This window comes from Anser cygnoides, chromosome 2, assembly GCF_040182565.1.
Source record: "Anser cygnoides isolate HZ-2024a breed goose chromosome 2, Taihu_goose_T2T_genome, whole genome shotgun sequence".
Lineage (NCBI taxonomy): Eukaryota > Metazoa > Chordata > Aves > Anseriformes > Anatidae > Anser > Anser cygnoides.
In genome coordinates this window covers 803,260-828,075 of record NC_089874.1, presented here as the reverse complement: position 1 = coordinate 828,075, position 24,816 = coordinate 803,260, and the positions used below count along the sequence as shown (strand labels likewise).

The window sequence follows — 24,816 nt, the reverse complement described above, 5'->3', positions numbered from 1 at the left end:
CTAAAGCCATTGAAGCGTGCCCGCGCTACGCCTGCTCCAGCCCACCTCCACCTCGCTGAGCGATCCGACCCCGTGCGGGTGACCCCGCACCCCCTAGGGAGCCCTCAGCTGCTTTAGAGCTGTGCCGGAGCTCCTCCTGCCCGCGTGCCATCCATCTGCAGCGGCCGTCGTCCAGCTCCGTGCCGAGCCCGAGGCGAGCCTGGCAGAGACCGCCGCGACGGCAGGGTCTCACGCGGGGACCGTCCCCGGCCAGAGCCAGGAGCCTGCGCCCGCCGCTCTCTGCCCCTCCACCTCTGCGCGGCGCCCGGCGAAGCTCTGCGCTTCCAACTCACATGTACTGGGGGCCTCCATGCTCTCCTCCTCCTCCTCGGAGCCGTCGTGACTTTCAGCCAGGGTCTCTTCGTATTTACCCCACGAGCTGTCGTCGGGACCGGGAAAGGAAAACTCTGTGCACAGAAGGAAGGACAGCATGAGCTGACGCTCACACCTTGCAGCTGCTTTACAGGGGATTTCAGGAACGACGGCAGCAGCGGGTAGGAGCCGATGAGGAGGGCGAAGCCACCCTGACCTGGAGAACAGCACTGGCAAAACTCATCGGCAGAAGCAAGGAGAAGAGCACAGACAGGCTGCGGCAGCTGCAGCTGCTTTCCGTCACCCCACCGAGTCCCGGGAACTTTATGGCTCACCAGTGCTGGGATCTGTGGGAGTTTCTCCTCCCTCAGAGTCATCCTGCTCCTCAGCGTTGGGATCCTCTCCTTGCTCAATCCGCGACAGGAGGTCAGGTTTCGAAATGGCAGTGTCTGCGCGTAAGAAAAGGATCAGAACGTTTCCTCTGCCTTGCGGGACAGAGACTCCGCAACCTTTGCCCACCAACCTTCCTTCGCTGCTGGGGAGGACGGGTAATGGAAACAGAGGCTTAGGAAGATGCTCTCACACACCTGCACCGCTCACCTTGTCTGGGCCCTGGGAACATGAGCGGACTGCAGGAGCACACTCTGCTCAGGTGAGGAGCACCTCCCAGCCTGCAGCGTGAGGAGGAGAATAAGAAAATGCATCTGTGCTTACCTCCAGGCTTCCTCTCTTCTCCTCTGTGCTAAGGTCCGCGGATCCATTGCAATGGGAGCTTCAGCTTGGGGACAGAACCAGAGCTGTCAGCCAGCGGCAGCAGCGGAGGTGCCCTCCCCACACGGTTCCCTCCGGCCCCGGATTGCCACAGCCAGAACCGTTCCTTCCTACTCGTCCGAGGCACGGGCTGCTTGTGGATTTGGGTGCGGGAAAGGGGAAAAATCACAATCTCTCCTAGCAGGGAGAGCGGAAAACTTAATTTTGAAACAACAAGCGTTTGTCTCTGGGCATTAATTTCCATTACTGCTCTACTGGATCCGTTAGCCTTATGCGAGGACCTCGCCTCCAAAGCTAGTTACTCAAAAAAGGGAAACCTTCAGATTAAGCACAGATACATTTTTCTAAGCTCCAGGCTCAGACCCACAGATCCCTTCCAGTAGGACCGTTACGTTCCTGTGCATCCAGAGTAGGATGCAGGATTCTTTTTTAAACAGGAGAACGGGGGCAGTATTTATCCTTTCCTTTTTTCTCTTGCACACAAGAGCCATCTAAACGATTTAAAAAAAAAAAAAAATGAAAAAAAAAGGAAGAAAAACAGGAAAAAAAAAAAAAACAGGATGAAAGGCCCTGGATTGCCCAGGACCGGAGGGCGGGACGGTTGTCTGCCAGGGATGTCAGCGCTCCCGAGTGCCGCACGAGGATGCGCAGCCCAGGCAAGACCATTTCTCAAAACACGGGCAGGTGCTCCGAAACCCTCGTGAGGGCAGCACGTCTCCAGAGGTGCAGCACAGGAGTGGCCCACAGCCAGCGCTGGAAGGCGCCCGCAGGGCACGTTCCTGCAGCCTCGAACGCACTGCCCTGAGCCCTCCGGCTCTCCCCGAGAGCTGCACAAGCAGACATTAAAACACCTTGGTGCAGAAACGTTCCCCGGCACGAGGCCGGGGCTCGGCAGAGCGCTCAGGCGGACAAACCTCGCTCTGCTTCCTTAGGCAACCTCTGCTGCTGGAAGGGGCTGACCACCTACAGACGGGGCTGGGAGCAACCCGAGGCAGGGCACCCCCCTGCTGCTTGCACTCGCCCGAAGCGGCAGCGGGCTGATGCCCCCAGCGCAGTGGATCTGTGGACCTTTGCGGGACCAAGAAACTCCCCGTTCTCCCCATCGTCGCTGAGCTTGAGGGCCTCTCGCTTCCCCTCCTCACAACCCAGGTCCTCGCCCAGCTCCTACCGGCCGCAGAGACCGTCAGCGGGACGGGGTCACTGCGGCGACGCTCACACCGTCCGTCCCCTGTGCACCCAGCGCGGTGAGGACCGTGCTGCCGATCCCCAGGGCCGCCACCAGAAGCCAGCACAGCGCCTGGCCAGACCCGCTCAGCACCCACCCTCCCCGATCCGCCAGGCACAGCCTGGCCCTGGAAGACCTGGGACGCCAGCAAGCGCGGGGCAAACCCCAGCCAGACTTTACCCATCGAGATCACGGCCTCGTAGTTGCCTTTCATGATATGCCTGTAAAGCTCTTTCTGCCACTCGTTCAAGTTCTTCCACTCCTCCTCCGAGAAGCTAAATGAAGCGTCACTGAACGCCACGGGGACCTGCAATTAGAAGCACCGTATGCTCAGCTGCTGTGCCTCTTGCTGGAGAAAACATCTGGGGATGTTTCCTCACTCAAACTCCTACACGTCTCGTTCGTGCCCCGTGCCTCAGCTCAGGCGGCCTGGTGAAGGGACACGACGGGGCTTTCCCCCGTCACCTGCCTACCCCTCGTGCCCCATCCAGCCTCCCCGCGCCGCAGGCAGTGCCTCTCGCAGGGCACGCGGCGCAGGCTCGTTTCCCACCTCGTTTTTGATGCAATTCTGCAGCAACCGCCTCCAAAGAGGAACCGGGTGCAGCGGGCAGGCACGTGGGGCTGAGCCACGCCGTGTCGCGCTCGGCGTGATCCGAGCGCCGACCCGTCCGCAGCAGGGGATCCACGGCCCCGCGCGGGGTTTGAGCCCCACGGGCACGTGCCGAGGGGCACGTAACCGCCCGAAAGGACCCGTGCTGGTGCCCGGCGAGCAGGCAAGCCCTGTGTTGGTGGGCCAAGCCGCACCAAAGCTGTCCTTCAACGGGGCTGCTGGCGCGGCCTTCCGTGCCCCGTACAGGAGACACGGGGGGATGGCAGCGGGGCACCGTTACCTTGGGGACCTCCCCCTTGGCGCCGGGGGGCAGGCGCAGGATCCAGAAGTTCCTGTTCCTCAGCAGGTTCTCCATGTTCTCCAGGCGCTTCTGCAGCTGCCCGTACTCCTGGATGAGGGTGCCCAGCGCCGTCCACTTGCTCTCCAGCTGGTTGCCGAACTCCACGGCCGTCTTCTCGCAGCCGATCAGCTTGGTCTCGGCCATCCGCATCCGGCCCTCCAGGTTCATCAGCTGCGCCGCCTGCGCGTCCACCTTCCTGTCCACCGCCTGCACCTCGGTCACCAGCGTCAGGGACAGCTCGGCGGCCGGCAGCTCGGCCTCGCCGCCGGGGCCCTCCTCGGGGGCTGCCAGGGGCTGCTCCAGGGCCAGCTCCTGGGGCTCCATGGCCCACTCCAGGTCCTGCGGGGCGGGAGGGACAAGGCCGAGCCGTGGCGCCGCCGCCACCACCGGGGGGGGGAAGAACCGGGGAGGGGGCAGCGGGGAGAACGGGGAACCGGGAGCGGGCGCTTACCTGCGCGGGGGCCCAGTCGGCCATGGCCCGGCGGCGGCGGCGGGGGGGCGGCGGGTGGGGGGGGGGGGGGCGGCGGGCGGCGGGGGGGGGGCGGCCGGGGGCGGGGGGGCGGCGGCGGCCGGGGGAGGGCGGCTGCTCAGCAGCGGCGGCGGCGGCGCGGGGCGGGCAGGGCGGGCAGCGCGGCCATGCCGGGAGCGCGGCGCACGCTGGGAGAGGAGGAGGAGGAGGAGGAGGAGGAGGAGGAGGAGGAGGAGCAGCGACCCCTGGCGGGGAGGGGGGGGGAGGTGAGGGAGGCGGCCGGTGCTGCGGCGGGCGGTGTGGCAGGCGGTGGTGCGGCGCCCGGTGCTGCTGCTGCTGCTGCAAAGGGTGCGACAGCCGGCGCTGCAACGGCAAACGGTGCGGCTGCAGACACTGTGACACCCGGCACTGCAACACCCGGCACTGCAACTGCCGGCACTGCAACACCCGGCACTGCAACACCCGGCACTGCAACTGCAAACGGTGCGGCGCTGCAAACAAACAGTGCAACACCCAGCACTGCAACACCCGGCGCTGCAACTGCAAACTGCAACAGCCGGTGGTGCAACACCCGGCACTGCAACTGCAAACACTGCAACTGCAAACACTGCAACACCCGGCACTGCAACACCCGGCAACTGCAAACACTGCAACAGGCAGCACTGCAACGGCCGGTGCTGCGAACGCGTGACACCCGGCACTGCTGGCACTACTGCAAACGGTGCAACACCCCGTGGTGCGACACCCAGCACTGCGCTGCAACTGCAAACGGTGCGGCTGCAACACCCAGCACTGGCACTGCGAAACACTTGCAAACGCAACACCCAGCACTGCAACACCCAGCACTGCGCAAACACTGCAACTGCAAAACGGTGTGAGGGCCGGTGCTGCGACGCGCGGTGCTGCTACAGCAAGCGGTGCGACACCCCGTGGTGCGACACCCGGCGCTGCAGCAAACGGTGCGGCTGCAAGCGGCGCGAATTGCAAGCGCTGCAGCCCGGCGCTGCAACTGCAAACGGTGCAGCTGCAAGTGGTGCGAGCAAGCGCTGCAACGCCCAGCGCTGCAACTGCAAATGTGACAGCCGGTGCTGCAACAGCCAGCACTGCAACACCCAGTGCTGCAACTGCAAACGGTGCAACACCCAGCACTGCAACACCCAGCGCTGCGACTGCAAACCGGAGCAACAGCTGGTGCACTGCAACACCCGGTCTGCAACAGCCAACACTGCAACTGCAAAGAGTGCGGCTGCAAGCAATGCAAATTGCAAGCACTGAAATACCCGGCACTGCAACACCCAGCACTGCAACTGCAAACACTGCAGCAGCCAACACTGCAACTGCAACACCTAGCGCGGCAACTGCAAACGGTGTGACAGCTGCTGCTGCAACAGCCGGCACTGCAACACCCAGCGCTGCAACTGCTGCAAACGTGCTGCAACACCCAGCACTGCAACACCCGGCGCTTCAACTGCAAACACTGCAACAGCCAACACTGCAACTGCAAACAGTGCGGCTGCAAGCAGTGCAAATTGCAAGCACTGAAATACCCGGCACTGCAACTGCAAACACTGCAACACCCGGTGCTGCAACTGCGAACGGTGTGACAGACGGTGCTGCAACACCCAGTGCTGCTACTGCAAACAGTGTGGCTGCAAGCCGTGCGAATTGCAAGCACTGCAACACCCAGCAGTGCAACACCCAGCACTGAAACACCCAGCACTGCAACTGCAAACGGTGTGGCTGCAAGCAGTGTGAATTGCAAGAGCTGCAATTGGAAGCAGTGCGACACCCGGCACTGCAACACTCGACTCTGCAACTGCAAACAGCCGGCACTGTAACACCTGGTGCTGCAACACCCAGCACTGTAACTACAAACACTGCAACTGCAAACAATGCAACTGCCAGCGCTGCAACTGTAAGCACTGCAACTGCAAACACTGTGACACCCGGCACTGTGTCAGCAAACCCTGCAACACCCAGCACTGCAACACCCGGCACTGCAACAGCAAACACTGCAACACCCGGCACTACAACACCCAGCACCGCAGCACCCAGTGCTGCAACATCCACTGCAGCACCCAACACTGCAGTACCCAGTGCTGCACCTACGGTGTACGCCGCACCCAGCACTGCAATACCAAGCACTGCGCCTACTGCACCCAGTACTGTGATACTGCACCCAGCACTGCACCCACTGCTACACCCAGCACTGCACCAGCCAGTGCGGCACCCGCTGCAATACCCAGCACTGCATGCACTGTGCCCAGCAGTGCAGCACCCAGCAGTGCAGCACCCAGCACTGCACCAGCACTGCGGCACCCACTGCAATAGCCAGCACCGCATGCACTGCGCCCAGCACTGCAGCTCTCAGCACTGCATCCAGCGCTGCGCCACTGCGCTCAGCACCGCCCCGCTGCAGCACCCGGCGGTGCAGCACTCAGCGCCCAGCACTGCTGCTGCCCCCTAGCACTGTCGCAGGCGGTACCGGGGGGCCGTTGACCAGCTCCTGTCCCGCTGTAACCAGGGGGCACTTCCCCAGTGCCCCCCAGCAGGCACCGGGCGCTGTCTTGGCAGGGCAGCTCCGCTCCCCTCGTCCCTATTTGACCGGGGGTGTTCTCGCTCCAGTCTCCCCCCATCGGTTCCACCACCATCACCTTCACCAGCGGCTCCACTGCCCTGGAGCCCTCATGGCTGGCACCTACAGACCCCGCTCTGACGTCATAGCACGTTGCTGATGTCATCTCACACCACTGTGATGTCATCCCACACTGCTCTGATGTCATCTGACACTGCTCTGATGCCATCCCTCACTGCTGATGTCATCCCTCGCCGCTCTGATGTCACCCCAGGCCCCTCTGAAGTCACCAAACACAGCTCTGACGTCATCCCACACTAGCGATGTCACCTCACGTCACCGATGTCACCACACGCCGCTCGGATGCCATCTCACGAACCGCTGTGATGTCACCCCGCACTGCTCTGCTGTCACCCCACATCGCTGTGATGTCACCCCGCACCGCTCTGCTGTCATCGCTGTGATGTCCCCCGCACCGCTCTGCTGTCATCCCCCCACTGCTATTGTCGTACAATGTCACTGTGGTGTCACAGAATCCCAAAACGGCTGAGGTTGGAGGGGCCCTCTGAAGATCACCCAGTCCAACCCCCCGCAGAGCAGGATCACCCCGAGCACCTTGCACAGGACGGCATCCAGGCAGGTTCTGAATATCTGCAGAGCAGGAGACGCCACATCCTCCCCGGGCAGCCTGTCCCAGTGCTCCGTCACCCCCCCAGTACAGAAGTGCCCCCTCACATTGAGCCGGAACCCCCTGGGCTTCAGTTTGTGCCCGTTGCCTCTCGTCCTGTCGCTGGGCACAACCGAAAAGAGACCGGCTCCGTGCTCTCGACACCCCCCCTCGGATATTTACACACACTGATGAGGCCCCCCTCGGTCTCCTCTCCTCGAGGCCCAGCTCTCCGCCTGTCCCCGTACCACAGGCGCTCCAGGCCTCGCAGCACCTCCGTAGCCCTCCCGTGGCCCCGCTCCGGTAGCTCCGTGTCCCTCTGGTACCGGGGAGCCCGGCGCTGGGCACGGTGCTCCCGGTGCGGCCTCAGCAGGGCCGAGCAGGGGGGGAGCGTCACGGCACCACACGGCGCGCCCACGTCATCCCACAGGGCTGTGATGTCACCCCGCAGCGCTCTGATGTCATCCCACAGTGCTCTGACATCATCCCACAGGTCTGTGATGTCACCCCACAGCGCTCTGACGTCACCCCACAGGCCTGTGACGTCACCCCACAGTGCTCTGACGTCATTCCACAGCGCTCTGACATCACCCCACAAGCCTGTGATGTCAACCCACAGTGCTCTGACGTCACCCACAGTGCTCTGACGTCATCCCACAGCGCTCTGATGTCACCCCACAGGCCTGTGACGTCACCCCACAGTGTTCTGACGTCACCCCACGGCGCTCTGATGTCACCCCACAGCGCTCTGATGTCACCCCACAGGCCTGTGATGTCACCTCACAGTGCTCTGACGTCACCCCACGGCGCTCTGATGTCACCCCACAGCGCTCTGATGTCACCCCACAGGCCTGTGATGTCACCTCACAGTGCTCTGACGTCATCCCATACCACTCCAATCTCACCCCTCACACCCCTGTGATGTCACCCACACCGCTCTGACGTCATCCCAGAGCACTGTGATGTCACCCACACCCCTGTGATGTCACCCACACCCCTGTGATGTCACCCACACCGCTGACGTCACCCCACACCGCTCTGACGCCATCTCACACACCTCTGTGATGTCACCAAACACCGCTCTGACGTCACCCCACGCCGCTGCTGTCACCCCCAGCCCTCTGACGTCACCCCCGCTCTCTGACGTCACCCAACTCTCTGACGTCACCTCGCGAGCCCGCCCCGGCCCCGCCCCCCAGCACGCGCCGCTCCCGCCCCGCCCCCTCCCCCGCCTCCGAGCCGGGTCCCCGGGACGGCCCCGCCCCTCCCGTCCCCGCCTCGATTGGCAGTGGCCGCAGCCAATCGGCGCGGCGCCCCCCGGCGGCGGCCCAATGGGCGGGACGAGCGGGGCGGGGCGGGGCGGGGCGGGGCGCGCGCTCCCGCGGCTGGCAGCGGGGCCGCGCGGGGCGGCGGCGGCGGCGCGGAGCGGAGCGGGAGGGGCCGGGGCCGGCCCAGGTACGGCACCGCCACCGGCACCGGCACCGGCCTCGCTGCCTGCTCCCGGGGCTCACCGGGGCCTGGCGAGCCGGTACCGGCCGCCGTCCATCCCCGGGCGGCCCCGGTGCCCTCCGCGGGCATCGCCGCCGCCCCGTTACCCGGCCGGTAACCGCGGGCTCCCGGCGGTGCTGACAGCCCCGGCCGCCGCCACCCAGCCCCGCTGCCTCCGGTAGGGCCGGCCGGGCACCGGGCAGCGCTCCGTCACGGCGCCGTGCACCACGAAGCCGCCGTGCGCTGCCGGTCCCCGCCGCGCGCATCCGTTACCGGCCGCCCGTCCCCCCCCGCAGGGCCCGGCATCACGGCGGCCGTGTCACCACCCCCCGAGCGGAGGAGGCCCCGCGGGCACCGGCACCGGGACGGCGCCATGAAGGAGGGCCGCGAGCGCCTCGTCGCCCTGGGTAAGGCGCGGGGGGCTCCCGGGGGGCTGCTGCACCCTGCACCACGGTGCCGCCACCGGGCCGGGACCTCGGTGCCGGTAGGGTACGGCGTCACCCAGCCCGACGTCGTGGCCCAGCTGGAGCACCGGGAGCGGGCACGTAGCCCCCCGGCACGTAGCCCCCCGGCACGTAGCCCCCCGGCACGTAGCCCCCCCGGCACGTAGCCCCCCGGCACGTAGCCCCCCTGGCACGTAGCCCCCCGGCATGTAGCCCCCCGGCACGTTGCCCCCCGGCCAGCCCTTCCCAGGGTGAGCGGGGACGGGGTGGCACCAGGGCCGGAGAAGGGAGCTCGGGGACAGCCATCCCCTGGGCAAACGGGGAGCGCGGTAAGGTGGCGGGCCAAATCCTGCGGGATTTGCAGGGTTTTGCCCCAAACGCACCTGTCTTCCCGCAGGGGAATGGCTGGGGACGAAGGCGAGGAGCGAGGATGGGGATTCGGAGCCCGGCGCCGTGCCACCGCAGGAGCAAGGCTGCGGCCACGGCCACGGCGGCGTCCCTGAGCCGAGCCCCGGTGTGGGTGACGGGGGCTTCATCGCCCCGCCGGCGTTCGCCGAGAGCCCCGGCGCGCGGCAGGGGCGGCCGCTGCACGAGTGCACCGAGTGCGGCTTCGGCGCCGAGCAGAAGCCGGACCTGGTGCGGCACCCGCTGGCACGCGCCGCCGGCTGCTCCTACGTCTGCGGCGCCTGCGGCCGGGGCTTCGCCCAGCGCGGTGGCCCCGCGGCACGCCTGGCTGGAGCCCCCCCCGGTGCCAGCGGGTGCCCCGGGGCGGAGGTGGGGGCACCCCGCAAAGAGCGCAAGGAGCTGTCGCTGACGGAGAAGGTGCGCGTGCTGGAGATGCTGGACGGCCCCAAGGTGTCCCAGAGCGAGCTGGCCAAGCGCTTCGGGGTGTCGCAGCCCCAGATCTGCCGCATCATCAAGAACAAGGAGCGGATCCTGAGCGAGTGGCACCAGAACAGCAACCCCGAGCGCAAGCGCAAGCGGGAGGGCAAGGACGTGGCCGTGGAGGCCGCGCTGCTGCGCTGGGTGGAGAGCGCCCGCGCGGCCGAGCTCCCCGTCAGCGGCCCGCTCCTGCAGGTCAAGGCCAAAAACCTGGCCGAGGCGCTGGGCAAGCCCGGCTTCGAGCCCAGCGGCAACTGGCTGGCCCGCTTCAAGCTGCGCCACAACATCGCCCTCGAGAAGCCTCCCCGGGAGAGGGGGGACGCGGAGCAGCCCGCGGCCGAGCGCTGGGCCAGCGCGGTGCTGCCCGACCTGCTGCGCAGCTACGCGCCCTCCGAGGTGTACAGCTGCGGGGAGACGGGGGTCCTCCTGCAGACCACCACCCCGCTGGCCGAGGACGAGCCAGCTGGCCCCGGCGGGCGGCTGACGCTGCTGCTCTGCGCCAACGCCGACGGCTCGGAGAAGGCGGCGCTGCGGGTGGTGGGGCAGAGCCCCCGGCCCCGCTGCCTGCGCGGCGTTAACCTGCAGCACATGCCCTGGAGCTACCGCGCCAGCGGCCTGGCCCGCCTGACCGCCCCCCTCTTCGCCGAGTGGCTGCAGGACTTCAACGAGGAGATGCGGCGCAAGGGGAAGAGCGTCCTGCTGCTCCTCGACAAGCGCGAGGCGCACCCCTACCTCGAGCTCTCCAACGTCAGGATGGTCTTCGTGCCGCCCGCTGCCGCGCTGGCACAGCCCCTGGACCGCGGCGTCGCCAGGGACCTGAAGGGCCACTACCGGCGCCGGCTGCTGACGCGGCTCCCGGCGGCGCGCGGTTCGGAGCGGCCGACCCTCTTGGATGCCCTGCACATGCTGGTGCAGGCCTGGGGCGACGTGCGCCCGGGGCTCATCGCCAGCTGCTTCCGTGCCGCCGGCTTCAGCCCCGACGCCAGCCCCGACACGCTGCTGGCACCCGTCCGGTTCGGCCAGGAGCAGATCGAGCGCTTCGTGCTGATGGACGAGGGGCTGGAGCGCCTCGGGGAGCCGGCAGATGCCGAAATGGCCGAGGGGGCGGACTGGGACGGGGGGACGGCGGAGGGCGAGGATGCGGGGGAGCTGGTGGCGGTGCAGCCCTGCCCCTCGGAGCCCGAGGTGTGGGACAGCCTGGCCACGCTGCGGCGGTACCTGGAGTGCCGGGCCACCTCCCCGGACCTCTTCCAGGCCTTCTACGCGCTGGAGGACGCCGTGCACGCGTTGTCGACCAGCGCTGGGCGAGCCCTGCACGGGGACGCCTGTGCCAAGCAGTGAGCGGGGCGCGTTCTCAGCCGCGGCTTTGGGAGCTGGGCCAGCAGCAGCGCCCATTCCCACCACGGAGCTGCTCTGGGTGGGCTTCGCCCCGGGCGGGGACGTTGCGTTTGGTGGAGTGGAACGAGGATGAGGCCGCTGTGTTGGCGCTGTCCCCGTGCCCGGGGGTCCTTCCCGCGTGGCCCCACGAGGGGCTGGCGCAGCCGATCCCGGGGAGCAGGCGGCTGGGGGCTGCTCCCCCCCCGCCGCGCGGAGCCCGGAGGTCTGCAAGGGGTGCATTAAACCGGAGCGTCAGCAAACCGCAGAGCGGGTGGTGTTTGTCGTAATTGAACACAACTTCCAGCGCAGCAATTAGCAGAGCCGCCGCGCTCCCCACCGCGTGCCTCCGGGCTGGGGTTTTGCTGCTGACAGCAGCGGTGCCACCCCGAGCCTCCCTTTGTCCTGTCACCCTGGGCTGGGGACATGGGCTGCCTGTCCCAGCGGCGCTGCGGCTGCTCCCCGCGCCCCACAGATGGCACCCATGGGTGCCCGGGGGGGGTCCCCTGCACGTGCCCCCCATGTGTGCAGGGCCCCCAGCACGGGGACCGCTGCCATCCCCTGCTGCACCAGGATCCACGGGTTGGGATGGGACGGGGCTGTCCCCACAGCTCTGGGGCGCCCCGGGGAACCTCACGCCCCCCACCCCACCAGCCCTTGGAGCCCCCATGCCCCGCTGGGACCCAGGGGAAGGGTCAGCCCCGGCATTAGGAGGTCAGACTGGTAAAGGACACCGTGGTCCCAGGACAAACTGGGTCCCGTTGGGTTATTGCCCCCAGAAGCGATGCTGGTGGGGACACGGACGGGAGCCGGGCAGCGCGGGGGGAGCTCAGTGTGGGGCAGTGTCTGCAGAGGGGCCTGTGGGGGTGTTTTGGGCAGGGGGGTGCCCGTTGGGACACAAATGGGGCAGGACACACGAGAGGTGCCCACTGGGGTTCCCAGGGCAGGGGGCTCGAGGTGCCCATCGGGGTGCAGCGAGCAGGGTGGGCGGTGGGCTCGGGGGGCGCGGGGGCGGCTGGCCCAGGCAGGATTCATTGGGGCGCACTGGGGGGGTCCCCTGGATGCACCCGGGTGATGTTGGGGTGTGTGGGGCGTAAGGGGCACCCTTTGTGTTGCACGGGGCGGGGTGCAGGGTGCCCGTCGGGGTCCTAAGTTCACCCAGGGGTGCCTGTGGGGGTGCACAGGGCAGGGGGGGCACCCCTCGTGCCGCATGGGGCAGCACTGGGGGGCATGGGACAAGGTGCGACGGGCAGGAAGCACGGGGAGGTGCCCGGCTGGGAGCGGGGGGGGGGTGCCAGGGCCCCCCAGGGGTGCAGGGGCAGCGTGTGCTGGGGGACATCCATTGGGGTGCCTGGGGGGGGGGCAAGGGTCACAAGGGGGTGCGGGGTCGGGGTACACCGGGAGGGTCATTGGGGTGCACGGCACGGGGCAGGGGGGTGCAAACAGCACCGGGGGGGTGCAAACAGCACCCTGGGGGGGAATGGGGGGGGTCCCGGGATCCCGGGGGGGGGGGGGGGGCACGAGGATGCCCAAGGACTGGGGGGCAAGGGGTAGCCGGGGGGGGGGGTCGGGGACAGGACGGACGGCTGGGACCCCACCGGCGTGCACGAGACCGGGGGTGTACAAATGGGGGGGGGGGGGATACGGGGAGAGGGGGGGGGTCCTCGGTACCGGGATACCGGCACGGGGAGGGGGGGGGGACACGGGAGCACGGTGCGGGTGCGGCACGGGGCTCACCCCCCCCTTCGACGCGAACCCCCCCCCCCCGGTAACCCCCCCCCCCCCCGGTAACCCCCCCCCCCCCCATACCGGAACGTCTCGGCGGCACAACCGGCAGGGGGCGGCCAAGCAGCGGCTCTCGCCGGGTCCCCGTCCCCGTCCCCCCCCCCCCCCGCTCCGCGCCGCTCGGAGGCGGAGGAAATGAAGGCGAGTTCCGCCGAGGCGGGAGCCATTACCCGCCGCCGCCGCCGGACCTGAGCCCTTACCGACACCGGCCCCCGACGTCGCTTCCCCCCCCCCCCCCCCCCCCCCCTTCCCTCCCTTTCCCCGTTCCCCTTCCCTTCCCCCCCCCTCTTCCCCATTGCAAGCCCGGCCCGGTACAGGTAGGCTCCGCCGTGCTGCCCTACCTTTGGGGGGGGAGGGGGAAAAGCTTAAGGTTGGGGGGCCGGGGCCTGCCCCCGGGCCCCCCCCCACCCCTTCGGGGTGGGGGGGGGCCCGGGGGCAGGCCCCGGCCCCGGCCCCTTTGTCCCCGGTGCCCGTCGGAAGCGCGAACAAAAGGCTCCCGGTGGAGGGCAGGGCGCCGGCTGTGCCCGGTAGCCCCCCCCCACCAACCCCTCCGGCCCCCGGGTGCTGCAGCCCCCTCCCCGGGCTGTCCTCACCGCCCCCAGCCCGAGGGCGAGGCCTCGGCTGGGGGGTGCGAGGGGCCCCGAGGGCTCCCGGTGGGCTCCCGAGTCCGTAGCAGGGCCCCGAGGTGCTCGGCGTGGACGAGGCCTCGGCTGGGGTCTGTCCCGTCCCCCCACCCCATCTCGGGGGCTGTTGTTGTGGGGTCCTGAGGTCTGCGGGCCGGCCACGGGATGCTCGGAGGCCGAGACCTTTGCTGAGGACCACGCCGTGGCCTGCAGGCAATTGCGGCGGCCAAGGTCTTTTCGCCGCGGGGACACGAGACCTGCGCCGTGGCCAGGGTCCTCGCCGTGGTTTGCACGTGTTCGCCGTCGTCTTAGGGCATTCGCCATGGCCGAGGTCTTCGAGGTTGCCCTGTAGACCTTGCTGCAAGCCTGAGGTGTTGGCCACAGCCGAGGTGTTCACCGTGGCCTTGAGGCACTCGCCATGGCCATGGTCCTTACCCCAGGGCTGTCACCAGGTGCTCTTCGGGGCCCTGAGGTGCTCACCGTGGCCATGGCCTTCACTGTTGTCTTTGCCATGGCCTTGAGGTGCTTGACGTGGCCAAGGACTTGGCCATGGCTCTAAGGCTCCCTTGATGGACCTCAGAGGTTCACCATGGCCAAGGCCTTTGGCAGAGCCCCACGGTGCTCGCTGAGGCCCTAAGGCTCTCACCACAGACAAGATCAGTGCCAAGGCCTGCAGCATGGCCAAGGTCTTCACCGTGGCCTTGGGATGCTCACCATGGCCATAGCCTTCGCCACGGCCCCAACACCTGCTCTTTGGCCAAGGTCTTCACTGTGGCCCTGAAGCCCTGTCCTGTGTCCCTGGTGCTTTCGCCATGGCACTGGCCCTCGCCACAGCGCTGAGGTGCTTGCCGTCACCACGGTCCCCGTTGTGGACCTGAGTTGTTGCCCATGGCCAAGGCGCTCTCCGTGGCCCAGAAGCAATTGCTGTGGTGCTGAAGCTGTTGCTGTGGCTCCTGCCACAGCCCCGGGATGCTTGCCAAGGCCACATCCTGGAGGCACTTGCCGCGCATCCGAAGATGCTCACCATGGCCTTGACGTGCTCCCCATCGCCCTCAAGGCGGTGCTGAGGCCCTCCCCGTGGCCTCGAGGCACTCCCTGTTGCCCTGAGCGAGGCCCTGAGGGGCTGCTGGTTCCCCTCTGCGTGGCCCTGAGGCACTCGCCGTGGCCCTGAAGCCGTGCCGTGGCTAAGGTGCTTGCTGTGGCCCCAAGGTTCTTGCCCGTGTCATGGTCCCAGGGCACGCACCATGACCACGAACCTCTCTGCGGTCCCCGTTGTAGCTGGCTGGGAGCCCCTGGGTGCCTTTGGTTGGAGAGGGCTGGGGGTCCCTGATGTCACCCCCCTGCCGTAGGGACCCTGTGGGGTGACGCACTGCCACCACCCACCGCTGCCCTTTCCTTTTCTCCCCTCCCAGGTGCTCTCGAGCTGGGGCGAGGGGATGAGGTGCCCCCCTGCCGCGTGGTGTGCCGAAGCGGCTCTTTAGATCCTCCCCGGCCCAAGCCTCCCCTGCCATGGATGCCTCGGGGGCTCTTGCTTCGGCTCCCTCCTCCGCGGCTCCCTCGGGCTCCCGCAGCCCCATGTTTCCCCCAGGAGCTGACAGAGAGGAGTGGGGACCGAGGTTCAATTGTGCCCCTTCCACCTCTGCTGCAGCCTCGCAGGCGATGCCAGCGTCTGGCCGGAAGAGGAAGGCCAACTTCTCCAATGACGAGACCGAGACACTGGTCTGGAATGTGGTCCGGCATTTCAGCGCCCTGTATGGGTCTGAAGCCCTGCGGGCTCACCCCGTGCGGCGGAAGCAGCTCTGGACCCAAATCCAAAGCCGCGTCAACTTCCTGGGCTACACCGAGCGCTCCATCGACGACCTCAAGCACAAGTGGCGCGACCTGCGGTTGGACGTCAAGAAAAAGATCACCTCCAAGAAGCACCTGCCTATGAACCGCGCTGGCGGGCCGCTGCACAAGCCGCGCCTCACGCCCCTGGAGAAGATGGTGGCTTCCACTTTCTTGCAGGCCAGCCACGACTCGGAGCCCGAAATCATCTTGGACCCAGGTCAGTCGTGGTGATTCTCTGGGGACAGGAGAGTTGGAGCGGCAGAGTCCTGTGCTGCAGCCCCGCCTGAGCTCTTCGAGTGCCGCCGGGCCTGGTAACCTCGCCAGGCCGTGGTCCCCCCAGCTCCGGGCTCTGCCGAGCGTTCGTGCTCTGTGCCTGCCGGCACGGCGTGGATCGTGGAAGGAGACTTGTGGGTTTTGCTCTCGTACGCGGTTTGTGTCAGGATTACAGCACGCAGCAGGGCTGTGGTCCTGTAGTATCTGAGCAGCAAACCGCCAGGGTTGAAAGCTGCGTACGCTGGGATTAAAAACCCACCGTGGAAGTAACCTGGGATCAACCGGAGCGCGTCAAACTTTGTGGGAGTGGGTCGTTTTTTAAAATGTGATACAGTGCCTGGCCTTGCTGGATACCATCTCAAGGCAGCCGCTAAAAGACAGGATGGGATTTTATTTCCCCTGTTCTTTTCAGGGTTAGCGTCCCTCGTGCTTAGCAGAGGTCAGAGGCAGCAGGAGCAGCTGCCGCGGTACCGAACCGCGCTGTCCTCCCGCTGCGTCTCGCACCTGCACCGTGGTGCTGCGCGTGGCCGGGAGGAGCTTTCTCGATGGGGCTGAGCCTTTGAACCCTCCAGTTCCTGCAGAATACACCTGTGTCTTGGTCTCACGCAGGTTAACGCCTGTTTCACTCCAAAGGCCAGGGAAGCGCTTGGGGGAAGGTGTTGGGAGTAAACTGCCCGACATCGCCGTGCTTGGCGGTGGGGTTGCGCTGGGCCTGCAGGTAAACGCCGGCTAGGCTTTGTTACTGTCCAGGAGGCAAACGGCCCCCCTGCCCTTTCATTTCCTGCAAGGGAACGTGTCCGCCTTCGTTGTGCCCCCAAAGGACACCGCAGGTAGTTGTTCCTGCTCCTTCCTCTGCTTTTCACCTTTCAGCTCGGCCCGTCAGGTGTCGGTGGGGACGGTTGGGCAGCGTGGGTCTCGTTTCACTTCTGAAGCGGGCTCAGGCTGTCTCTGAACCAGACGCCGTTATTGCAGAGCAAAAAAGCTCTGGGCTCAAGGCAGAAGTCCTGGGGGCTGTTCAGGGGCTGCCAGCCCTCTGTGGGACAGGGGGGAAGCGACGACGAGCGGTTGTGCCGGTGTCCCTGCAGGAGGCACATCTGGGGCTTGGTGTGGCCACGTCCCCCGTGCCGTGTCACTCCCCTGCACGGCACTCGGGGACCCTTCTCTGGGGGAGCCCCGGCCACCCGTAACGCCAGGACGCACGAGTCGGCAGTGCCGCTGTCGCAGCAGCTGAGGCTGGGTGTTCTCTGTCCCGCAGATCTGTTCTTCCCCGGCGCAACCAAGCAGTCCTTCATGCACCTGCAGCCCGGCGTGAGCCACCCCAGCATCTACATCGACACCAACGGGCAGCCCTCGTCCCTGCCCGACGTGGAGGGCTCCGCCGTGCCCCGGCTGGCGGTGCAGAGCCCGGACCCCTCGGTCATCTGCGAGTACAGCCGAGGGGAAGGGCAGAGCAGTTCGGGTAAGGCCGCTCCGGGGCTTTGTCGGGGGGAGGGAAGGTGCGGTGTGCGGATGGGGAAGCGCTGGAGGCCTGGTGGTGGTGGTCTGCACCGAGAGCACGGTCCCGGCACGGGGGGGCCCTCGGCACGGTGCTGGGGGGCCGGCCCTGAGCAGTCCCGTGGGTGCTGCTCGTTTGCCTCGAAGGGCTGCGGGTGCGCGCCTGCGAACCCGGAGCACGGTTTCACAACTGCCGAGGGCTGTTGGGTGGCGCGAGGAGGAGGCAGATCCAAGTGGAGGCAAAGGCTGCGGCTTTCCCTGTGGCACGCAGCGGGACTGGGGAACTCGCTGCTGCAGGATATGGAGGGATGGGAGCCGTGCGAGGAGAGCTGGGCTGAGGGCTGCACGGACAGGGTGCGTCCGTGTGTCAGGAAGGGGTACGGGGACAGCGCAGAGCAGACGTGGCAGCGACCTGCGCTCACAGGAGGGCTTCTCTTCTCTTCCAGCCGAGTCGGGACCAGAGCTGCGGACTCCGGACATGACAGCCATTTCCCCGTCCCTGCGAAACGAGTCCCTCGTCTCCTACGCCTCCATGTCGGAGGAGGAGGAACGGGAAGGCCGGGAGGTGGAGAGGGGCCACGGAGGGGCCATGGGGCTGCAGCCTGGGCCCGAGGCCCCGATGTCCGCGGAGGAGGACATGAAGCTGTCCCGCCAGGCCATGCTGATCCGCCGGTGCAGCTCCCAGGGCTCCGTCACCTCCCTGCCCGAGGACCCTCTCAACCCCGTGGACGCTCACTCGGACTGGGGACACGAGGGGGTGTCCGACCTGCCCCCCCTGGGCCGCTCGCTCGACTCCTCGCACCCCGAGGAGCAGGCGGGGGGCCCGGGCCCGGAGATGGGCGCTTTGCCCAGGGTACTGATGGGCCCCGCCTGGGAGAAGACGACGGAGGAGGAGCCGCCGGCACGCTCCCCGCTGCACGGCGCCCTGACCGAGGAGTCGCTGCCCTCCTCCGCCTCCCCCCCGGGGGACGCCCCCGCCGCCCCCGGCCCGGCCCGCGGCGGCGTGGGCTGCTCCCGCCTGCGGGAGGACCGCCGGGAGAGCTGGAGGACTAACATCCATCACCTGCTGGACCTGGAGGAGCAGTGGGACCAGCTGTACCACCAGGAGCTGGCCATGTGGCAGGAGGAGCGGGCCACGCAGCGCGAGGAGAGGGCCCGCGACCGCGAGCTCCAGTTCCGCCTGCTGGGCGTCCTGACGGACATCCGCGACGAGCTGCGCTACCTGCGCCAGGAGAGGGCCAGCGCCCGGCAGAGCCAGGCGCCGCCGGCCGAGCCCCGGCCGGACCCCAGCCCGCTCCTCGAGCAGCCCAAAGCCGAGCCCAGCTTCCCCGAGCCGCAGGCCGGGAACGCCGGCTGGGCGGAGACCGCCGTGCCCAGCCGAAGCCCCTTCGGGAACCGGGGCCGGGGCCGGCGCAGAGGGCGGCCGCGCGGCTCTGCCTCCAGACACAGACGGCTCTTCCTCACCAACAGCTAGGGCCGGCGGGGACGCCGTCCCGCGAAGGACGTGGTGTGCGTACAGCCCTCCCTCCCCGCGCGGGGCTCCGGGCGTGCGGTGGGTGCCTGCCCACGGACCGACGGGCGTGCTCACGGGGGGGGGGGGGGCGGTGTGCGTGTACGTGCGTGTGTCGCGGAGGCGCGTGCGAGCGAGCGTGCGGCCGTGAGCAAGGTTGGTGCCCGCCGTGCCACCGCGCCCGGACCCTGTGAGCACGGGGGAGGTACAAGGGGACACGCGGGCGGCTGGCGCCCCGCGTGCCTGCGAGCCTGCCGTGTGCTGGGCGAGTTTGGAGCACGCCGGCCGCGTGCGCGAGCCCGGGTCAGGAGGCGGCGATGCGCGCTCGCGTGCGAGGTGTGCACGCACACCCGGGAGGTGCCGGCGGCCGTGGCCGAGCCTCCGCTCCCGCGGGCAGCCCCGAGCGAGCGGCGGGAGGCGTGCATGCGCGGGTGCCAGCGGGGCGTGTGACGGCGCTAGTCGAGTAGGATTACTACCTTGGGGGGGGTGGGGAGTTAGGAACACTTAGTCGCTGATGTGCGAACATTTTATGCAAATCATTTAATGACCTAATTTGCATATAACCCATAAACTTCTGTTTAAAAAAAAAAAGAAATCCCCAAAAAAACAGAAAATGCCATCTCTCTGTGCGTGTGTGTGTGTGTGTGGACTCGGTGCTGGGGCGGGAGCAGGGTGCGGCCGTGGCCCCCATCCCCGCCCCGAGCCTCCGCTGCGCGCTGCTGGGAGGCTGCCGGCCGCCGCTCGCTCGTGCCGGGGCCGCTGGGGCTGCTGCGTCATGCTGGTAATTCGCCGCCTGCCCACGGTGCCTCCCGGCTCTAATCCCCCACAGTGCCGCTGCGGTGCTGCCGTGGCCTGGGGGGGCGGGGGGGGGCAGGATGCTCCCGTTTGCTGCGGTGGCAGCGGGGGTCTGCGAGCCCACTGTGGCTGCAGCCCACGGCGGGGGGTGCCAGCCCAAACCGTCCTCGCTGGGCTGAGCTGCTGCACGTCGCCGCGTGCGTGGCTGGCAGCAGGAGCCGCAGCCCTTGCTGGGTGACCTGGGGCCAACTGCCCACCCCCCACCCTGCACCCCAGGGTGGCCAGGTCCCCTTTGGGGAGGGGGACAACAAGCGGCTGGAGGCGTGAGTTGGGTGCTGGGCACTGCAGGCCGGGAGCATTTTATTTTGCAGCAACACGATTCAGAAATACATGGTGGGGGGGGGGGGTGATGCGGGGAGAGGTGGGCTCCGGTCGCCGTGCAAAGCCCAGGGCTCGATCCCCAGGGAAGGCTTCGCTGTGAGCTGGTGCCCAGGAGTTCAGTGAAAAACGCAAGAAAAACAATAAATGCTGGGATTTGGTGAGAACGGCTAGAAACAGCTTTACAAGGCGGGCGGCCCTGCTGGGCTGCGGCTGCTGCTGGCCCTGGGGACCCCCGTGGCCACAGGAGCGGCTCCCGTGCACACACAGGTCCCACGTGCGTGCACGTCACACTCAGCCCTGCCTCTGGCTCTGGAGGTGAGGCTGCCACCCTCCGGGGGGGGGGGGGGGGGCTCCGTGGGGGACAGGGACAGCGGGGACCCCGCGGGGCTGGGGCGAAGGCGCTGCAGCCCAGCACGACTTTATTCCGCGTTGCATCGTCCATACAAAACGACACCCCAAGCACTGTACAGAGCGGGACGGCGCGGGGAGTAAAAATAAGCAGCGGGGGCTTGGAGGGAGGGGGCAGAGCAGCAGGCGGGGACGGCGGCGGGGGGGGGGGGGGGCAGCGGCGGGAGGAGGGGGGGGGCATGGCAGGCAGCAGCTCCCGTCCATCATCCCCAGATTGTCTGGCGGGGGCGAGTGGCAGGGGGGGCTGACGAGAGTCCCTCCGTGGTGGGGCTGGGGGCGGGGGGGAGACCCCTCCCCACGCACGGGGCAGATCGCGCCACTGCCTGCGCCCCCCCCCCGGCCGGGCGCCCAGATTTGGTACAAAGCTCCGTGGCCGGCGCGTGGCCCCCTCCCCACCCCCCCCCCTTCCCCCAAGTCCCGGGGAAGGGGGCATCAGTCCGCCAGCGGGGCGTCCCCTAGTCCCCGGGGGGCAATCCGGGGGGTGGCAGCGGCGGGGGTCCCGCTTCGGCCCCGTGCACGCGCTGGTGGTCCTTGAGGGACTCCTTGTAGCGGAAGCTGCGGCCGCAGGCCGGGCACTGGTAGGGCCGCTCGCCCGTGTGGATGCGCTGGTGCTTGAGAAGGTTCTGCTTGCGGATGAAGCTCTTGCCGCAGGCGGCGCAGACGAAGGGCCGCTCGCCCGTGTGCAGCCGCTGGTGGTTCTGCAGGTGCTCCTTGCGGCTGTAGCACTTGCCGCACTCGGCGCACTTGTAGGGCCGCTCGCCGCGGTGGATCATCTGGTGCCGCACCAGCCCCGAGTGGCAGTTGAAGCTCTTGCCGCACTCGGCGCAGGGGTAAGGGCGCTCGGCCGCGTGGCTCCGCTGGTGGATCCGCAGGCTCTTCTTCCCGCTGAAGCTCTTCCCGCACTCGGCGCAGCCGTGAGGGCGCTCCTCGGACGGTGCCGCCGCTGCCGGGACCCCCCCGGGCTCAGCCCCCGGCCCCGGCTCCGCACCCAGGGCTTTGCCCAGTCTGTGCTGTGCGGGCAGGGCTCCCCCGGCCACCGCTGCCTGTCCCTCGGGGCTCCCGAAGCCCGAGCCCGGGAAGAGCAGCTCCGCGGAGGCACCCGGCAGCACCTCCTCCGGGGGCTCGGCGCGGGGACACCGCTCCTCCGTCTTCACCATCAGCCCCTCGCCGGCTGCGGGGGGAAAAAGGCTGCGGTCAGCAGCTGCCGGGGACCGGGGACGGCCCCAAGCTGGGGGGCAGCACCCGCAGCCTAACCCGGAGCCGTGGGGACGATGTGGTCCCTGGTGCCTCCCCGCCTGACCCCGCGCACCCTAACACATCTTTCAGCCAGAGCTCGGCATGGCCGGGGCATAGGCACAGCCCATGACCCGCATCGGTGGGAGCAGGAGCTCTGCCACCCCTGGCACCTGATTGGGGTCTCCCCAGGGCAATGCCCGAGCTGCACCAGCATGGACATGGCCTGCAGCGGCCGTGGGGAAGAGCAGGACCCGCACAGTTCCTGCTGGGCTGAGGACCCCCCCCAGCCCAGGCTCAGGCATCGCTCACCGGGGCCGGGACCCGTCAGGATTTCCCTCTCCGGCAGCTCCCAGGGCTCCCTGACGCACGGCTCTTCCTCCTGCTTGATCCACGACAAGAAGTCGTGCGCCGTGATCAGGGCGTCAGCACCTGCGGGGAAGGACGGGGATGGGGACTCAGGGCCGCATCCTGCACAGGGTGAGCCCAGGAGGCAACCGCTCCAAAAGGCACCGAGCACCCGGCTGGCGCGTCCCGCGGGCGGTGCCGGCCTCACCTGCGCAGGGGTCCGCGGGCATCCCCGGTCCTCCCCGAACTGCTGCTCCCCCACGAACGCCACCTCCTGCTTGATCCGGGACAGGATGTCGGAGGTGGAGATCAGCGGCTCTGTTCACAAGGAGAGACTTGGCGGTGCCGGGTGGCAGCCACCCGGCGCGGCCCCGCTCCTTGCCGGGGCGCTGGGAACGGCCGCGGGGTGGGGGCCCCCCTGCTCCGGCCACGCTGCGTGTCCCTGTCCCGCAGCGGTGACACGGCCTCGAACACCCCTGGGGGAGCTGTCAGGATGGGTGACCACAGGACATCCCTGGGGACGGGTGGCCACGGGACATCCCCTGGGGACGGGTGACCTGGGGACCGGTGACCACAGGACATCCCCTGGGGACAGGTGACCAAGGGATATCCCACGGAGATGGGTGACCATGGGACATCCCGCAGGGATGGGTGACCACGGCACGGCCCGTGCGGACAGGCGACGGCCGCACAGCCCAGTAGGGACGGGACTTAGGGGACGTGCACCCTAAATGCAGCAGGAGGGAGGGAGCGGGGCCGGAGCAGAGCCGGGCGCTGCCGCCACGAGGAGCTGCCCGAGCCGATGCCTCACCCGCGCAGGCGTCCGCCGGCAGCTCCCGCGGCTCCAGGTCCCTCTGCTCGGGGACGCAGGGCACCTCCCCGCGCTCCAGCCGGGGCTGCGCGTCGCTCCTGGCCAGGGCTGCGTCTGCTCGGGGGGAGACAGCGCGGGGTCGCAGCGGCGGCCGAGCCCTCCCCGTCACCGCGGGACGTGGGGCCAGGGGAGAGACGGTGCCGAACGCCCCTGGCCGCCGGGAAAGGGGCAAAAAGGGATGTTTACCCAGGGAGATCAAAGACTCATAGTTCTCCTTCACCAGGTTATTGTACAGCTCCTTCTGCCACTCCTCCAAATTCTTCCACTCCTCCGCCGAGAAGTAGACGGCAATGTCAACAAACGTCACCGGCACCTGCAGGGACAGGCCGCGGGCAGCTCAGCAGCGCCTGTCCCCGTCCCTTCGACGTCCCGGCCGCGGGGACTTGCGTAGCCCCAGAGACAGCCCCGAAGGGCTCCCGGGCCCCCCGTGCCCACCCCGGCCCTGCCCACCTTGGGCACCTCTCCCCGGGGGCCGGGGGGCAGGCGCAGCACCCAGAAGTTCCTGTTCTTCAGCAGGTTCTCCACGTTCTCCAGGCGCCGCTGCAGCAGCCCGTACTCCTGGATGAGGGTGCCCAGCACGGCCCACTTGCTCTCCAGCTGGTTGCCGAACTCCATGGCGGTTTTCTCGCAGTCCAGGAGCTTCTTCTCGGCCGTGCCGGAGCGGCCCTCCAGGCTGAGCAGGCGGGTGGCCAGGAGGTCGATCTTCCTCTCCATCGCCTGCACCGTGGCCACCACGGTCCAGAGCGAGGCCTCGGCGGAGTGCAGCTGCGCCTCCCGCACGTGCGCCCGCTCGGGCAGCAGCGGCGGCTGCAGCGGCATCAGGTGGGGGGGCTCCACGTTCCACTCCTGCACCTGCACGGGGAGGCGCGGGCTGGGCAGGGGGCACGCCGGGTGCTGCCCCCCCACCTCCCGGACCCCGCGGGTACCCCCGTGCCGTGCCCGGGTCCCGCGGGTTGCCGCGCGGCCACCGAGTCAGCGCCGGTCATCGTCCCCGTGGGACGGCAGCCAGCTGCAGGAGGTCACCGCGCCGTGCTGGCAGCCCCCCAGCTGTGCCGCTGGGGTGAAGCAGGGCCCCTCCCGACCCTTTTTTTGGGGGATTTTCTGGATGTGCTTGGGTGGGAGCCTCCCTCGGGCGGAGGAAGGAGCAGGGTGGGCAGGGAGCAGCGGGGCCACGGCAGGGCCACCGGAGCATCCCGGGTCAGCGGGGCACGGGGACGTCCCGGGGCTGGAGCCTGCAGAGGGGCATCCCGGGGACACGGGAGCATCGCGGGGACAGCGGGGCGTCCGAGAGGAACGTGGGCATCCCGGGCCGGGGTGCAGGGGGACATCCCGGGGCAGGGGGACACGAGGACATCCCGGGAAGGGCACCGGGGCCATGCCGGGGGGGACACGGGGACATCCAGGTGGGACATGGGGACATCCAGGTGGGACACGGGGACATCCAGGTGGGACACGGGGACGCTCTGGGGGGGCGCGGGGCCAACTCGAGGGGGACACGGGGCTACCCCGGGAGGGACACGGGGACACTCGAGGGGTGCGCGGGGGCATCTCGAGGGGGACACGGGGCCACTCCGGGCCATCCCGGGGGGGGGCTCGCGGGGCTCCGCTCCCCGGCCCGAGCGCCTTCCAGGGGCACCCGGGACGGGGACCCGGGGCCGGAGCGGGCCCCGTCGGGGAGCGCCCCAGCAGCGCGGGCGGGGCGGCTCCGCCTCCGGGCCGGGGCCGGGGCCGGGACCGGGGCCGGGCTCGGCGGGGGGGGGAGCCCCGGGCCGGGCCGGGCCGCGCTTACCTGGGCGGGCGCCCACTCGGCCATGGCCCCGCGGAGCTGGGCCGGGCCCCGGCGGCTGGGGCCGGGCCGCGGCGGGGAGAGCGCGCTGCCGAGCGGGGCCGCGGGGCCGCCCGCCGCCGCGCCGGGGCCGGGGCCGCTGCCGGGGCCGCTGCCGGGGCCGCTGTCGGTGGCTGCGCTCTGCGGGCCGGGCCCCGCCGCCCCGCCGAGGAGCCAGGGGCAGCCGGGGAATTGCATCCGCCTCGCCGGTGCTTGGCGGGCGCGGGCGGGGGGAGCGGCGAGGA

The 24,816-nt window shown here is 68.8% G+C and overlaps 3 protein-coding genes across 3 annotated transcripts in view; 2 read left to right on the top strand and 1 right to left on the bottom strand.

Annotated features, from left to right (window-relative positions):
* Nucleotides 1–24,816, bottom strand: part of LOC106046818 (uncharacterized) — a 43,850-nt gene extending 19,034 nt beyond the window's left edge. The window contains 18 exon segments of the mRNA XM_066991005.1: nt 333–446; nt 687–800; nt 2,528–2,654; nt 3,238–3,636; nt 3,749–4,129; nt 9,755–10,094; nt 10,206–10,400; nt 10,653–11,039; nt 17,937–18,218; nt 18,423–18,553; nt 20,753–21,465; nt 21,840–21,959; nt 22,084–22,102; nt 22,105–22,193; nt 22,687–22,803; nt 22,933–23,059; nt 23,197–23,598; nt 24,536–24,816. Of these exon segments, the coding sequence (XP_066847106.1) occupies nt 333–446; nt 687–800; nt 2,528–2,654; nt 3,238–3,636; nt 3,749–4,129; nt 9,755–10,094; nt 10,206–10,400; nt 10,653–11,039; nt 17,937–18,218; nt 18,423–18,553; nt 20,753–21,465; nt 21,840–21,959; nt 22,084–22,102; nt 22,105–22,193; nt 22,687–22,803; nt 22,933–23,059; nt 23,197–23,598; nt 24,536–24,769 (4,291 nt within the window). The 5' untranslated portion in view covers nt 24,770–24,816.
* LOC125180904 (tigger transposable element-derived protein 3-like) lies at nt 8,389–11,463 on the top strand. Its single transcript, XM_066991070.1, has 2 exons — nt 8,389–8,903; nt 9,337–11,463. Exons 1-2 carry the CDS (start codon nt 8,870–8,872, stop codon nt 11,160–11,162), a joined length of 1,860 nt encoding a protein of 619 aa, XP_066847171.1. The 5' UTR covers nt 8,389–8,869; the 3' UTR covers nt 11,163–11,463.
* LOC125180907 (uncharacterized) lies at nt 13,185–18,811 on the top strand. Its single transcript, XM_066991077.1, has 4 exons — nt 13,185–13,297; nt 15,016–15,650; nt 16,962–17,165; nt 17,647–18,811. Exons 2-4 carry the CDS (start codon nt 15,113–15,115, stop codon nt 18,672–18,674), a joined length of 1,770 nt encoding a protein of 589 aa, XP_066847178.1. The 5' UTR covers nt 13,185–13,297; nt 15,016–15,112; the 3' UTR covers nt 18,675–18,811.